This window comes from Diuraphis noxia, unplaced genomic scaffold (assembly GCF_037042655.1).
Source record: "Diuraphis noxia isolate RWA-SAM2 unplaced genomic scaffold, SU_Dnox_SAM2 contig0002, whole genome shotgun sequence".
Classification (NCBI taxonomy): Eukaryota; Metazoa; Arthropoda; class Insecta; order Hemiptera; family Aphididae; genus Diuraphis; species Diuraphis noxia.
In genome coordinates, this window is record NW_028301712.1 from 7474310 (window position 1) to 7492640 (window position 18331).

The window sequence follows — 18331 nt, forward strand, 5'->3', positions numbered from 1 at the left end:
TTCACAGAATATATGCTGAAACACATAATATATTTTAAACTAGTTCAATATTTATTATTAAATTATATTATTTTTTTTTACATACCAATTTGAATATCATAAATCAATAATAATTAATAGCTAATAAATAGATTATTATTATTATTTTTTTTTAACATTTAAGGAACTTTAGGGAATTCAGTTATTTTGGAAGATCTATTAAAAAATACGAGCGTATTTAATAAATCATATTTAAAATATATTTATTTGTACTCATTAAGTATAATAATATGTACATTTTTATATTAAATACATGATTGAAAATCAGATAAATTAAGATGTAATATTATAAATCAAATTTAAACAATATAATACATAAGAGTAGGTGTATATATGTGTCAAAACAAAACAATGAGTAATATAATAGATTTTTCTTTGTCAGAGTAGTTTAAACTGTTATAAAAATCAAACATTAATTTGTGCGACACTATACAATTATTTAATTTACAGATAGATACAGCATAATTTATTGTAACTAGGTAAAAATCTGTTATTTAATTATATTATATATTATCACGCTAATATGTGGTGTCATATCATTAAAATTGTTATCTAACATAATTTTTTTCAAAACTTGTTTCCGCCAAAATGTTTAGTCAAATATTAAATTTGTTAGGTTTTATATATTAAATTATGTATGCTTGGCTAAAATTATACACATTGGGCATTGCCCTATAAATGATTTATCGATCGATATGTATTATCTAATCTATACGATAAATTTTAAGCTTAGCCTATTTAGGGATGGAAAATGAATTCGAAATAAGAGAGAAAGGAGTTTGTATCATAACATGTGCAGTTTAAATGTTTGCATTTCTCGTGAGCTACTAATAAAAACGATACGATATTATATGGCCATAAGAGAGTGGGAACAGCATGAAAACGTACCCACCACTTCGCACTCCTGAGTAACATTTTGTTTACTATTATGTATTACATATCGCGTTATCACGAAATGCGTTAGTTTACCCGACGCCGGTTAGTCAGTCAATACACCTAACGAAAATTTATTAATTTCGACTAGTTTAAATCTGCACGCGTCGACTCTTATTCGAAAAACGTTCAGTTTCATTGATATTATAATTTAAGTACATATTTCTTCGCTATAAAATCAAATATTCAATTTTTCTTAAATTCATTTTTAGTGTCGTTTCTTAAAAAAAAATTTTTATTCGAATTGTGTTGTTTATAATGTGATTCTAATGCTAATTCTAATATCATGATATCGAGTTGGTCATGTGACAATTATAAAGTGAGTGAAATACATTAATATTTATTTAAAATAGAATTTTAAATCTAGTTTTTATAAAATATAAGATAAATTAAATGCGCATATAAAGTATAAAACTTAAAAATATTTTTTCTTTTTTTATGTCACAAATTTTTTTAATGTTATTATTGATGATATTAAGGCACCTCATATAGGCAAAATAAAAGCATTCGTGAATATGAACATCTTTATGACGTAATATTATTCTATCTGCTTTTAAAATAAAAATAATTTACACCGATGTAATCTTGAAATCATAGCTCGATATGCATATAACGAATAATAAATTTCTGCAGATATGATACGCAGTACTTATTTGTATTTTAACGTTGAAATTTGTATGAAGAAAATTTTTAATATTCTTGATTTCAAAAAGAAAATGTCACAAAATATTAATTATGTTAAATCTTAACTAAATATTCAATACCATTACCTATTATTTCTTATCATATCTAAGTGCTATTTATTTAATGATACAGAAATATGCATGATATAAACAAAATTTGATTAAATAGTTATAAATCTATATAGATAACTAACGTCTAGCACTTAAAGAAATGTAATTGTTCTAGTGAAAGAATTTTTTAACACGTATCAAACTATTATTTTATTAAAATAAAAACGAATAAATTTGAACTCAACAAATAAAATAAACTCATAAAATATATGATACTTAAAATATTGATGTCAGCACATTCAAGTTGAAATTTACTACGATATAAAAAAAATTACATAAGGTAATAAAACTATTTAAAAGTTATATAATGATTTCTTGACCTATTAGCATAGTTTTAAATGTAAAAAGTAAAAATGTAAATGTTTACTTAGAATAATAGTATTTACATTTAACACCTAATAATAACATTTTTGCTCGGGGGAATCTGGTTTTTTTTTTGGTAAGCGCATAGATTATTATGCACATTGTATTAGATGCATGAAATATACAATTAATGCTCATATTATTCTTATTGAAATAAAATTTAATTTTTAAAGAATTTTGACAATTTTATAATGACTGTTTCTGTACAATAGAGAGCGATAAAACTGTTAAATTCCAGATAGCAACTAAAAAAAAACTGTTTTGATAAACGTATATCTGCTACTTTTTTAAAAATAATAAAATTATGAGGTGAAGTGATAAATTGATAACCATTAACTAAAATAAATGAGTTATATACTTATATTATAAAAATATTGTTTATCATCATCATAAGAATTCCACGTCATCTAAAAACCAATATATTTTTTTTGCTCATTAATATATTATTGTAATTTACTCTTTGGCGTATCTTCGGTTACATAACAATTTAAAATATCGTGTATTGTAAAGAATAATCATCAATATTTTTTGGATATAATAATGTTCTATCCTTTACAATTATTTTTAGTCCTTGGTGAATATCTTCAAATTGGTTTTTTTTAAATACTTCAATTATACCCAGACAGTCATCATAATATATCGAGGTCAACCGATATACATGATAGTACATCGATTTTATTGTAATTAAATAATTTGATATGAGTACAATGAACACACTTGGATACTGCTATAATTAATTAAGATAGAAGATTTGTTATCTACGTGAATTATAAGTAGCCAGTTGGAATACTGTATTTTCCATAAAAATGGCATTGAGTCATAATATAAGACAACTAAGATAAGTAACTAATGATCTTCTCATTAATAATAGTACCTATCTTATAATAATGTATACAAACTTACAAGAAGAATAATTACTGACTACAGCAATCATAAAAATTGAATATACAATATAATTGTTACACCTAACAGTGCCAATGTATCTAATTTATTATTAATTGATAAATTGTAGTACGTGATGTAGGTATCAGATAAAATGATACAGTTCAAGGGTGGATGCAGATACTTAAATAGAACATTCAACATTAATAAAAACGCATTTTAAGTATTATTAAGATCAAAGTTAAGAATCCAAAAACTTTTCAATATCAAGGATGTACATAAATGCAATATACATAAAAATGTAAAATAATAATTGAAAAAAAATCTTTAATAAAACGTTTATTATTTTATATCTATCAAATGGATCTTACATGCGTATTTAAAATGTTTAGATTTCTTATTTATTTTTATTTTTTAAAATGTATTACTACAATATTATGTGCTTCGATGATATGATGAAAAATTATTAAATCATGACAGCCCTCGATCTTTTAAATGATAGGTATACTTCATATTATGATATTATTTACTATTCCATTTAAAATGTTAAATAGGTACGTATAACATAAGTTATAAATTTATCGAATAACACTAACAAAGAAATAAGTGATAGTGGTTGTAATATTGACCAATAGGTATAGTAAAATACATATTCAATGCATTGAACATGTTTTAATAGTTATAATTATAAATATTATACTCTTCATTCTATTAAATTATAGCAAACTTCATCAGAACCATTATCACCTTCACCCCATGCTTAGATTATTTGATTGGACAATTTGTTTATATCTTTAAACCAAAAACATAGATATAACCTTTAGCGTAGCAGGCACCATTAAGAGACATTAATGATCTTATAATTGACACATTAAAGTTTAAAAAAGTAAATGTACTTGTGCTGAAATCTCAAAATAATTGTCTCCTACAGACACGTTTAAGATAATAATATATATAAAAGTATATAAGTATTTTATATTGAATAAAGTCATAATAAATATCATTAATTCGATCACACTGAAGGTTAATCAAATCTTGTTTTAGTATTAATAACATACATTTTTTATTAATAATTGTTTTGGGCTATGTTGATGATTGTTCAATAATAATACACTTTGCACGTTTTAGCTGTTCAATAGTATAAAACAATTAAACTGTACGTTTATGTTTCATTAGCGCCATTAGATAAAACCAGAAAAAAAAATGTATATATATTTCACAAGAGACAGGATACGAAGATCGGATGCTGGGAACTCGTTTTGTTTTGTTTACCTCGACAAACTTACATAGAAGTGTTGAGACATTTGATTTAAAACACATAATAATATAATAACTTGTATATAAGTATAATTAATAATGACATTCAAAAATCATTTTTAACTTGTGCTCGGTAAAAATATTTGTTTGTCATTCCAAAATGTATTTAATTTTATTACTCCAATTTTTTATTATTTCCCGAACTCAAGTGAAACATAGGTTTTTTAGAAGTGTTATTTTTTTCCATTTTTTACTGGATTAGATAAAATGTTTTCATATTAGATATAATTTCGGGGACCATAATAAAATATGTTTATTTATTGATATAAAATTTTCACCAATTGGTAGGTAATTAAATTTCAAATAAAGAAATTACAAGAAGCATGGCAATTCATCTGTAGATCTGAAACAAAAACAGAAGGCTAAATTAAAAGATTATCATTATTATTATTAATATAATAGTTTAATGTTATGTAAATATTATTTTTTTTGTGAATAAACCTTGTAACCAGTTTTGTCATTTAAATGCTCAAGTTAAACTATTTTATGCGAATACATCAAAATAATTTCCTACTAAATTTACATATTGAATGCATTATGACCGGAATTGTTTGTCGTACTTCCTATTTCGTGCAATATATGATATATATTATACAAAAATATGATATGATGACTGCTCAATAATTACGTTGTGACTGTTGTGAGTTGCGACGATGTATGTAAATATAATATCATAATTAAGTACCTGTACGGCCTCAATGTTTTTTTTTTTATGAAAATAAGACATAAGGCACAAGGCGTATCATTCTCGCGTGGTTTTCTTCTAGAGCACATGATAACCCTGTGGTTTATTATATACGAACAATGACGATTTGTTGACACACACATTTCTTGTAAAACCACAATTACATTGCCCTGACGTAGACAGTATTTTGCATAATAATAATTTCTTGATCGTAATCAATAAACAAAAATTGACCTTCTCCCGACGTCTTTAAAATGTAATGTTTAATTATACGAATAAATTTACACTTGATAATCTACGTTTTCGTTCATTGAACTGTACAATCACGTAAGTAGGTAACTATTTGTTTTTTTTTTCGAATATATAAGCGTCCACTTGGCTTATCTAATATAAAAGACAGTATTGGATGTTCTCCATTAAAATACAAAAATAAATAGTGTTTTTCATTTTAAATAAAAAATATAAGAGTATGAAGGTACTTCTTATTCATAACTTTGACCATATATCGATATTTAATATTTAATACCTATACCACAGTTAACTTTAATAAAATATTTTAGATAATATAAAAATAATAATTTCATTGATTTGCCAATTTTAGAATTTCTAATTTTATATCGCTCGAACATTACATTTTATATTGTGAAGATGTATATTTATTTTTTAAATCGATGACGTAGTTACAATAATATAATTTTAATACCCTTGGAAATCAACAAACGTTTTTATTAACGTCATAACTTATAGTTAAGCTCAATAGCAATACAACTTATTACAAACGTTGTTATAACCGTAGGCGAGTATAGTAAGTTATACTGTTATAATCGCATCACCTAAAAAATATAAATTGTAAAACTCTTTTCGATTTTTGGATACACGCTATGATAACCTTACAATATTTCAATAAATACGCTTTTATTGACTACGCGTAATCGCCGTTAGAACAAAATATCATAATAATAGGTATACTATCTGTTAAAATCATGCACAGGTACCATAAAACACGAACGGTGTGTATCGATATCAAAAAACGATTTTCTTAAGACTGCAATATACATATTTTAGTTGAAACTTTCATATTTTGCGGTGTCTGTTTGTAGATAATGTGATATGGCTAATCTACGGGGTATATTATGTTATATAAATTCATGCGCATTATTCGTTTGCACAAAAAAAGATACACAATAGACTTTGAATTGATATGGCTTAAATATACATTGGACACGACAAACTAGGTCTCCCTCTTCTCTGCAGCCCGCACAACAAAAGATCATCAAAACGATGAATAAGAATAAGTCACGGAGCAGCACTGCTGGACGTTGGCTAATAAAACGCGAACACAACGCACCTTGCCAGTTTAACGTAGGTGCCCATACGATTTCACGACGAGTTAATCTGATTTTTTAAGTGAACGATCTTCTATGCAATACAGGACAATAATGCGATGCGGACGATAATAAGGATGATATCATTACGATTTTAAATCGTCACAAATATAATATAAACTTGACTCGAAAATCCATAATAACTGTGTCATCGTATACATCCGCCTAGGTATACTATAACGATATTTAAAATCAATATTATAATATTATCACTGCACCTATTTATAATACCTACTGCGCACACGGAATTTTAATTTTTTACTAATTTTTTAACGGGTATTTTTATTTAATTATTGAGTGTTTGCGTAATTAGACAGTTATACACGTAGCATTGTACGAGTTGTGTATATAAATAATTTAATATAATATTCATAATATTTAAATATAATTTATTAATAATTATTCGTTGTACTAATATAATATATATATATATACAGTGTGGAATCGTGTGTATATGTACAGAAATAGGATATGATAAAACAGAAAACGTATGTAATACGCGACATATACCTACGCAATCAAGTTCAACCGTATAGCCTTGTTATAGTTGTTAGTATACATAGTCGATAAAAACAAAAATTTGTGAAAACAAATTACAGTACGTACAGCATAAATATAATAATATGTTCACCATAATAATAATAATAATAATAAAACATTGTTTAGAAAACCTGACGATTTTTAGCGTCGCCTATTCATGTCAGACCGTTGGCGCGGATAGCCGTTATGAAATGTACACTGTACGTATATAACGCCATCGTTGTATTACAGCAACCGTCCTGATTGTAATGTAATAATGATAATCAAACATGACGATAATTTGTGACGGATTTTAGAGGCATATAGAACTGTACGACATTATAGTCTCGTGGCCACACCTCATATCTAATACGACGACGGTGGTGCGCGTAGCATATACCCCATAATAATATTGCCTAGCTGCTATTTGAAACGAGAAAATTAAATTGGATGTTTAGCTATAGGCACTGAAAAACTGGTACAGTGGTACGTATTCGCTGACGTCACAACTCAGAAACTAAGCCAAAAAGTAATAATTATGATCATCGATGACGTACAGCAACATGATTGTTTTGCATATATTACTTCAATCTAATGTAATGTATAACATGGCGTGTGTTTTTCCGATAATTTTACACAAATGTCTGCTATACCATCAACACCCTTCTAAGGTCAACCAGTTTGATACACCGACATTAATACTATTCCAAAATAATGTTTGTATATAAAAAAAAACCCCCATAAGGAAGTAGACGAATTATTCAAGAGATGAAAAATGTATATGAATCATCAGACCGGCTGCTCAACTGATTTATAACAAAACAAATCCAATATATTACATCCATTCAGTTGTCGACCGGCGAAACCGATACACTTTTAAAAAAAAGTGCGCGACAGTGTTATATTTTTTACTTTACATTTATTTTAATTTTTAATTGTTTAGATTTTTATATTAATTGCAAATAACATTCAATTTATAAAAGTGAATATAATAAAATAAAATAAAAGTGAATTTAACAAAATAATACAAAAGTGTTGAACAAAATCATTTTCGTTTTGGATAACTATTGGATTTTATTTGGATGCCTATATCTATGTATAATCTCTATACACGTAAGTCACAATAATAATTAATTTATTCACTTTTTGGAATAAGATTCGGTCGAAATATTTTTTTTTAAAGATATGATTACTATTTTAAAAACCGAATACATTTATTATTTATTTCCTAAAAATAAAAATTATTTCTATTTTTTTAAAATAAATTTCTATTGATTAGTATTACATTGCAAAAATTTAAAAATAGATACTATATACAATTATTTCATAATGTATTGGATACTTAGGTGTCTATAAATGTGCAAATTAAAAATACAAAATGTAATAAAAACGTAGGGGTATTGGGCTTAAGTGTTATACTTTATTGGTCTATTAAATTTATAAATATTCAATAGATTACAAAATGTATGAACATACCCAAGCAAAACAACGAATCGATCTCGGTTGTTGAGATATAATTTAAAGTAACATTTTATTTTTTGAGTGATCATAGCATAATATATTTCTAACCAAAATTACCACATTGCGTCAAGTAGGTATAGGTAAATTATCAACCCAGCATTATCGTATACAGTAATAAATTTAATAGTTCTTTTGAGTATATTTGCCACTAGTACCTATATAACGTATCTTATACATACATATATAATGCTGTTAACACATGCGTGCACGGCAATAAATAAGTTGTTATGACAAGTGAACATATTTTATAATAATCAACTCGTCTGCTAGCCCCATGATGATCTTGAAACACTAATAGGAAGTAAATGGCGACATACGTTCTTAGAGTCATTGAAAATATAAATGTAATCGTTTAACGAACATAATTAAATTGTTTAACTATAAGCTATAACCGGATATTTCCTTAACTAAACAGGAAGTGCTAATGGATAAAATATAGCGGATCAAGGTTAACAGTTGGACCTTAAGGGATGTCTTGGCATTTTGGTGACGTACAGCTTCGGGGAAAAACGGGCGGCAAATTTAAAAACATGCCACAGGGAAACTTTGTGGTTGACAGTACTCATATTTAGTATAGAGATATTGTCTGACCACTCTGACCGTGACCCGAATTCACAATAATTCCATCGAAATGGGTTAGACATCATAATACAGCCAAAACATATTAGGTATACACGTGAAATTCTATAATATTTTAAAGACCGTCTATACGCGTGTTTGTATTGTATCATAGGGCTATTACTCGAAAACGTTTGTCAATGCGCGTTGACGGAACAAACAATATTCGGTTATGGTGGTAATAGTATTGCTAGTGCAATAATTTAATAGGATTTGTTTTCATTAAATTTATATCTAATTGAAAATATTATTATTCGCCAGCTTCGTTGCGTGTTTTTGCGTATTTTATCTGGAGCAGTGACTTTTTTTTATAAACATTGAACACTATATTGTCGAGGTTAAAAACTAGAATATAATATTAAATTATCAGCTTGGAATAACTATAAAATAATTAATATATTTATTAATTCCTATATAAAACATTTATACAAGTATTACACCTATAAACTAGGTACTATGGTCCATGACATTCAATTTTTATGTGTAAGCGTTGGTATTCACTATATATTTGCTCTTTGAAATAATGTATGTTTCTCTTAAAAGGAACTAGGAACTAAAACTGCATTAAATATAGAATATATTAATATACTATGAAATGCTAATGAGAGGTGAAGTTTCGATTAAACATTAGTACTAATGTATCTCAATTGAAGTCGTCGTGGTTCAATATTTTTAAATATTAAGTTTTTTAGCATAAATGCATAATATAATATATTATGAGTAATTCACTGTACAATATACATATACACTTACACTATTGTGAAGTTAATATAACTAATCCATTAACAAAAGTGTAAAGGCAATTGGCATGAGAAATATTCAGACGAAATCCTATGGTCAGATTGGAGAGGGTGGAGATATAAAAATAACAAACAATTTTTGATATTATATAAACAGTTTGTTAGAAATAGGTACCTCTACGTTTTTGACACTCAGTAAAATAAAATCGAAACCGTAAGAACTCAATAATTAGAATAGTACTTTGTAATAAAAGGAATGGTGACACCTTTATAACTAGGCATCTATACATGATATAGTATTAAATAATATACCACCTTACTTAACTAATAATTTTTAAGCACATTTTAGATTCTGAGCGGAGCGAGGAATGTATTGCTTTTACAACGATGTTTATTTCTTTTTCTTTTTTATTCTGTAAACACTTTTTTCCCTCTAAATTTGCTCAAAAGTATCAAGTGCAGAATCTTTTCTGAAAGGTAATGTTCTTGAGCTAGTACCTTAAAAAGGTCATTTTTTTTTTGAAACAAAAACGGTTAAAAGAGAAAAACTTACGATTTCACGATTTCATAATATTAAATAATTACGGACGACGTTTTCTACCAGAAATATTGCTTCAAATGAAAAGAGATCTTTTTTGTTTTATTTTGGATTTTGTTCCCTATGGTTTAAAGTACAGAAAATTTTGACCATTTTTGAGCTATTTATAGACATTTTAATTTTGGGAGTTTTTTTGTTGTAATTCGGTTAAAAACATTCGTAAAAACTTGAAATTTGGGTTGTTTACTTATATTAGCCTTACCTAGACATGATAAAATTTTCAAAACATTTGAGCGACTTATCAAATCTAAGATTTGAAAAATGTTAATAATTTATAAAATATCCTAGACAGATAAACCATCTCCGCTCAGAATGGTTTTTCGTATACAATGATATAATATCATCGGGTTCAAATTTAATTCCATCCATTGCAGTAACCCACTTGTAACCTACTGTACAGCAGAGCGAAATCCACGACTCATCCGCTTTTTTAAGTCTATACAGCCCACTGTGTAGACTTATAAATACCGATTTTGATTGTATAACTCATGCAAAATGTATTTAGCTGACAGTGAAAATAAATAAATACTTACGATATAATAATAAAATATCTGTATCCTATGAATCTAATCAGTTATTTCAAATATTATATTATAACGATTAAAGTATTAAACCAAAAACTATGTAATACGTCAACAATAATTGTAATGTTTGATTACAGGGCGATTGTTATTGCTCATAATTAAAAGTTAACACCAACACGCTAAATTAAAAATAATTATCAGAATTAATAATAAACACTGAAATAAGGTAAGCATTGTGGAGAAGTGCTATTGGTGTTTAAGTTTTTCAAACTCATAACATTTCATGAAAACAAATATCGTACATGACATTTTAATGCGTATTTCTTAAACACTAAACGTAACTCTGTATCATTATAACTGTTGAGTAGTGATTTCGTGTTATTAGGATAGCGCTAAAATTACTCGACTTGATGTATTGAATAAATTACGATACGCTATCAATACTTTATAATATATTATATCATTTTCACACAATTAATCATCATCAAAAAAAATAAAATTAAAAATACGACGAGTGTTGACAAAGAGTTGACATAAGAGTTCAATGTTCGACGAAAATTGGTTCAGCCTATATTCAGTATTCACATTTTGTTTGAAAACTGTAATAACAAATCAATAAACCCAAAAGATCGTTAACTTATATGCATCAACAGGATTAGGTTCAGATTTTTTTTTTAATCATTTAAATAAATTAAATAAGTACCTATATGGCTATATACTAAACTATAAAAAAAGAAAAAACTGGAAATTAAATAAATGTCATTAGCATTATAATATAATGTTTAAGTTAAAATCTTTCTTAAATCGACAAATTTAAATAATTAATAATCGCTATATTATATTAATAACAAAAATTCAAATTTAATTTTTCAGTGAATAAAATTAGCTATGAATTGGCATGGCAGTTAAAAAAAGAATTACGAAATTCAAATAAATTAAAAATTATAAAAATTACAGTTATGAGATAAAAAAATATGGTTGGCGAGTGAAGTGATCAAGGAGCTAAGTTCTCTAGTAATGAATTAAATAATATAATTATATCAGAACTTTATCCAATTCCAAGCTGGAATGCTGTAATTATATTTTTTCTAAGGTGTTTTTTTACATCCCATATAATAATATTATAAGCTAAGAAAACCCATTCTTCGATTAATTAATTTAATAATTGAAAATTACTATAATGATAATAGTTATAAGACAGCTATAATAATATATTCTATTTATAGTACTTCAGTTTAACCAATAATTATTGTTGTCTAACCTAGAATACATTTTTTTGCATGTACTAAGCATCAATTTCCATTGGTAATAATGAACTCTGCATGCATTTAATTAATTAATAAACATATTATTATTTAACTGCCGTTACTAAACTCAATTCATAATTTAGATAATATTTATAGAAGTAAATAAATAACTTTAATCGTCGAAAATAAACACCTTTTCAAAAAAAAAAAAGAGTAAACGTTTTTTTTTAAATCTGAACTGGGAAGGTATTTGAATTTGTATAAAACGAAATGTCCATTAGTTTAATATTAAATGATCGTCGGTAGTGATAATAGATTGCATATTAAATAAAGATAGTCGATGAGAATAAATTCATGTGCAAATCGCAAATGGCAAATTAAAAGGTCACAATGAACAAATCGTATTGTTTCATTTTTTTCAACAGTTTCCTGTATGGACGGTATTTAAAATGCATCAACCATAGGTAAATAATTCATATAGGCAAAATGAACTTAAAACCGTTCTCAGAATAACATTGAAACATTGGAAAATTAATATTATAATATAATCATATGTCATTTAAATCTGCACTTATTGATATCGCTGTATCATTGCCTTTAAATCGTTCTCGAAATCAGAACGTTGGATCATTGTCAATAGTCTAATCACACTTGATGTCGATGTCCACATATAAATATTTAAATCAGGTGCAGTAAAATTTGTAGACGATACGTATATACACATTGGAAACGTATTCCGACACGATATTCTATAGGTAGTCGTTTTTCTGTAAAAAAATTGGATAAATCGACGATAATGTTGGTCGTTTCTAAGAGGTTCGTCTGGAACCTGTGTGTGGCGCGCTCGTTACTTACATCATAAAAAGCATTCTATACACTTCCGTATAGGCGAATACGACACGTCGTGTTATACAAACAGAATCGATGTTTTTTTTTTTCCGTGAGAGACCAATTATTTTCATAACGCCACAAATGTGAGTGTAAAAGAGCATAGTATTAGCAATACATTGCACTGTTGGTACATCGTAGAGAAATGATCCGTTAACGTTCACACTGCGAGCCAACGATCGTTGTGCGCTTAACAAAATAATATAATATTATATGTGTCAAAATGTGTTCCAATACAAGCGGGTAAACAATATTTTGCATCTGTATACAACTGTAACTACCTCGAGACATATTAAAACACGCTCAACTTGGTTTTTTCAACGAGTGCGCTTTTGTTAACTATACCTACTATTGTACTTACACGCGTTCGAAATGACAACACACGTCATTTTAACTGACCAATAAAACAATCATTCACGCGGGTTTGACGGTTGATGTCGTCAGCGAAATTATTCCTAAATTGATGACCCAAATACAATTTTTCTGCTCTTAATCCATAATGCGCGGTCGTTAATCACCTCCAAGCCTTATGCGTTATAAATATAGACACAAACGGTATAATGTATCCGTCCGTTAATAATAATTATTGTTATCCATTTTTCTCGATTACAGTATCGGACACACTTGAGGTGGCGGCTGCCCAAGTGCACGGCGAATGGGATGCGAGATTATCGTACGAACATATTATCGCACGCTTTGAACGTAATCAACGATTCCCACCGTTGTTAACAAGCAACGAAAATGGGCTTAACCCCGATCAAGTTACCGTACCAGTCAGCCAAAAACCGATTGTTTGGCGTACAACCCCGGATGTCAGCCAGCTTTCAGCAAATACCGACTTTCAACATAAACGACCCGTATAGTCATGATCGACAACCGAGTCGACGAACCAGCAGGCGAAATGGGTTACCTATCAACATGCTCGTCTCCCAGCAAAAGAGGATCAGCAACAGTGAGTACTTACCGATTTGTTTTTTATCGGCAATAAGTTAAAACATCATTTAATTATTTATTAATCTACAAACATTAAATTACAATCTAATTGAGTAGACTCAAGTTAAAAAAAAAAAAACAAAAAACAAATTGAGTAAAGGGGAAAAATAAGATTGGTTCTTTAATATTTAAATAGTACCTACATGATTTTACTAAATATTATTTTAATATTATTATCGCAGCGGTCTTGTATTTAAAACAATGCAACAAAAAGTATAATGCATTAATTAACTTTTCTTTTTAATAACTATATTGTCTCTATTGTCATACAGAGTACTAAGTTATTCTGTTAGCTATGTTTTTAATCATTATTTTGGCATACCTAATGATCACTTTGATGATAAACATATTAATTTTGAAAAGTGACACTATACCAATATATTATTAGATTATCTAAAATTTGTCATATCCTTATTTAACCTAAACTACCACTTTATACTTAAAACATCATAAATATGTTATCTATACAATATCTATTTAAATTGTTTAATGTATAAGTAATATAAAAAATTATTATTCAATTAAATTTACGCACATTTACATATTATTATGTATATACTTTTTGCTATTTAAAAATATATTTTAATATTATCCCATATTGGAATAAGTTTTTTTGCATAAATATATATTACAATTTTTTGTAAATAAATGTGCAATGTTCTTAACCAACTTGAATACTTCTAATCTAGATTACATATTCATATAATATACCTTCAAATTATTTTGTTTTTTATTGCATAATTGTATTCGAACAAAAATAATTTAAAATGTTGTTTATTGTTTTTATTTCAATCAGTCATCACTTAAAACTATAAAACCTATACCAAATAAAAAATGTATATAAAACGAGTCGAGTCGTTAAATCAGGAAGAAAATTCAATAAAACATTAGTTTTTTAATTAAAGGTTATTACCAAATGCGAAAAAATGACCACAAAATCAATAGGCGTAGGTAACCGAGAGAGAGAGCTATTACCTCAATATCAACCGTCACTACGAATCACTGTTGAATAATTCTAGTGCACTAGACCGTAGAGTATTCTTACGGTCCATAATATATTTCAAAATACACCTAGTTTTACGTCATAATATATTTTATAAGTGGACATTATTATTCTTATTAATATTGAAACTTATGCCTATTTCATTACTGTCTATATACATGCAAGTTTGCGGTGAAGAGTTTTTTCCTAATTAGTTTTAGGTCGACCGGCTGTGTCTACAATTCGGTAACATATCACTAGATTTTTGAAAGAGTTCGACAAACTTCTAGAATTACTTATTTACGATGAGATAATACGTTTAGTAGGTCACCGGGAAATAAAATCGAGAGTACCGCGAGCGTTCGTCAACTGAATGAACGGATCAGCTGGACCCGGTTTATCAACTCTGCCCTATTACATAGCCATCTGTGTGTGTGCAGTGTGCTACATGCCTACATAGTATTGCAGACTGCAGTGTACCTATAATAAAGACTGTTAGCTGGAGGAAGTTTTTAACACTTCATTGTGATATTACATAAGAACTATTGACCGGGAAACGTAGGATAACTGCTGGTCAATCGAATTTAAATTTTAAAACGAGTATTCAAAGGTAGGAGAAAGTAATAAAATTGAGTATAATTATTACCCATGCTTGCATTACGATTATACAAACTCAAGATTGACACACTTCGGTTGAATTAAATATTCATGGATTTTAGAATGATATCGATCGACGTTAGTACTCAAAATTTACATAATTAGGCGACAATTTGTAATAACATCAGATAAAACAAAACAGAGAAATATAATACACGAATATTTTATATGTATATGTGTATCAGTATTATATACTTGTGTAACTCGAAATTTAGCCTATTATGTTTGGTACGCTGTATGATTATTTATAATATTATACTATAATGCATAATATTACGCTATCCCGAGGAATAAAGAATACCTTGTGACATCGGACATTGGTGCTGTTATTAAACGTACTTATTAGACCGAAACAGACAAAACATAAGCCTACGCAATGAGCATTCAACTAGTGAGTTTTAAGATTTCAAGTATCACAATATGAATAATTAAGTACTTACCTATTTATGTTACCAACTGAAATTCCTGGTATTTTTTTTTTTTTTTTTAAATAACTGTGTTGACTGTTAGAACCTAAAGTAAATACCTACCAGATTACCCATTAATTATTTCTTTAACTTGAAGAAATCTTAAAACATTCAAATGTCATGTCCAAATCTACGCAAAATATGTAGGATTATAAAATAAATACGTTTGAATCATTATACATAACTATTAATAGCCTATTTTAGTATTTTTGAACCAACATTTACTTATAATCGCTTAAGGTATAATTAAAAAAAATTATATATATTTAATATTTATAAAAAATATCTGGCCATTGCGTTTTCTCATTTTTCGAATGAAAAATATATAGTACATAACGGGAAACCGCAGTAATGATTATATAATAGCCAATACTATAATATAAAAGCCGTATGCTCATAATAAATATAAAAACAACGTTATTGTACTGGTGATTTTTAAAAGAAGTTATAATATGAGTTGCGATACTTTCAAGCTTATTATAGATTACCTACCTAAATATTAGTACTAAATATTTAACTACAATAATTTTGAAATATGTTCACTCTATCTTGTCACTTATTGTAAAATTATAAAAATTTATAATTATTTATACACCTTGTTTGTGGTACTGGTGTTCATTAATCATGACCACGAGATATTATAATCTTCACCGAACCATGGAAGTTATACAATGAATGTATGTCGAAATGTATATGTGGTTTTACGTTGACTATATCATATCATACAATGATAATGAGTAAAAAAAAAATAACAATAATAACATTATTTTGAAATAATTCATAATTATTTGATTGGATTCAAAATCACAGTTAATAATTACACATTTTTTAAAATGTTTTCATTAAATTGTATTAAGGTCACAATAGGATCGATTATTTCTTTTAGTTGTTAATGTAGTTAGATATTATTTTACAATAAATTATAATGTATACATATCAAATTAATAAATATATAATTATGATAAAATGTTATAACTATTAATAGAATACATAATCGCAATTAACATTCATATTGTAATATGTAAATTAAGTAATATTAATTTTTAATTGTTATTAATAGCTTGATAGAAAATTAATTTATTAAATATAGAATTTAAAATCTCACTCAATATTTTTTATCTAGTATCTACTGATATTGGTACACCGTTCATATTATTATTTTTTTTTCTCGAAATGGCTAATATTGTTATGTTTGTTAAGGAGTGTTTGGGAATTAAAAAGTGAACTTTAACTAAATTGATATTAAGAAAAGTATAATAATATTTTTTTTATGAACAAAATGTTTGTGAGGTACCTATATAATTAACTAGTTATTATCCTCTAAGTACCTATATTACTAAAAGGCATGAAAAAACTGAAAACAATTCGATATAATATATATATATAATATAATTAATTTTTTTTATTTTAAGAACTTCCAGTATAATTATTACAGTTCGAAAATTACAGAATATAATATAAATTATAATACATTGACGTGACGAAGGTAATAATACATTAACATGTTATATAGGTAGGAAATAAGTTATATAAGCATGTGGTAAATATTGGTATAATGGTACCAATAAGCTCTAAAGGCTAAGGTTAATAATATGATAAATATTTAATTATTTGAGGAAAAAACCAGTTATTGTTAATAAAGTAAAATCAAAATTGTATTGACCAACTCTGTATAATCGTGTAGGATAGATGTGTTACGTTTAAACCTAAAAAAATAATCTATCTGACCTGAAAAAATTTAAAATTTAAAAATCTACATTACTTCCCAAAATCCAAATTTAAAATCACTCGTTTTAAAATAGTTTGCCTCGTAGTTAAGTTGCAATTATATTTATATTTGAATTTATGATATGTTTATAAAATAAATAAAAATGTAATTTAAATTTGTTTCAGGTCGACTAGCGGTCATAATATTTGGCGTTGTAGCTTTAATAGCTGGACTAATACTGTCTTCAGTTCCGTGGGTTCATTATATAATTTTAAAGGTAATTTTCACAATACCAATGATATAATAATATTAGAAACAACATTACAGGTGTTTCTAACACAATAAAAATAATTAATAATTAAACAATTGAAATCAAAGAGAATGTCCAAATTCAAATATTTGTTCATTACAAAGATCACCTAACAATAAATACTAATTAGCAATATAAATGTGTAAAGAAAAAAATACGTT

At 26.9% G+C, this 18331-nt stretch overlaps 1 protein-coding gene across 3 annotated transcripts in view; it reads left to right on the forward strand.

The window, feature by feature from the left end:
* Positions 1 to 18331, forward strand: part of LOC107170334 (scavenger receptor class B member 1-like) — a 43717-nt gene that overhangs the window by 13159 nt on the left and 12227 nt on the right. The window contains exons 1-3 of one of the 3 annotated variants that reach the window (XM_089220452.1): positions 1003 to 1291; positions 13666 to 14005; positions 18046 to 18137. In XM_089220452.1, the coding sequence (XP_089076578.1) occupies positions 13795 to 14005; positions 18046 to 18137 (303 nt within the window). In that variant the 5' untranslated portion in view covers positions 1003 to 1291; positions 13666 to 13794. Of the gene's footprint in view, positions 1 to 1002; positions 1292 to 7845; positions 8031 to 13665; positions 14006 to 18045; positions 18138 to 18331 lie in introns of those variants that run through there. The other 2 variants (XM_089220453.1, XM_089220451.1) reach the window with 2 other exon arrangements.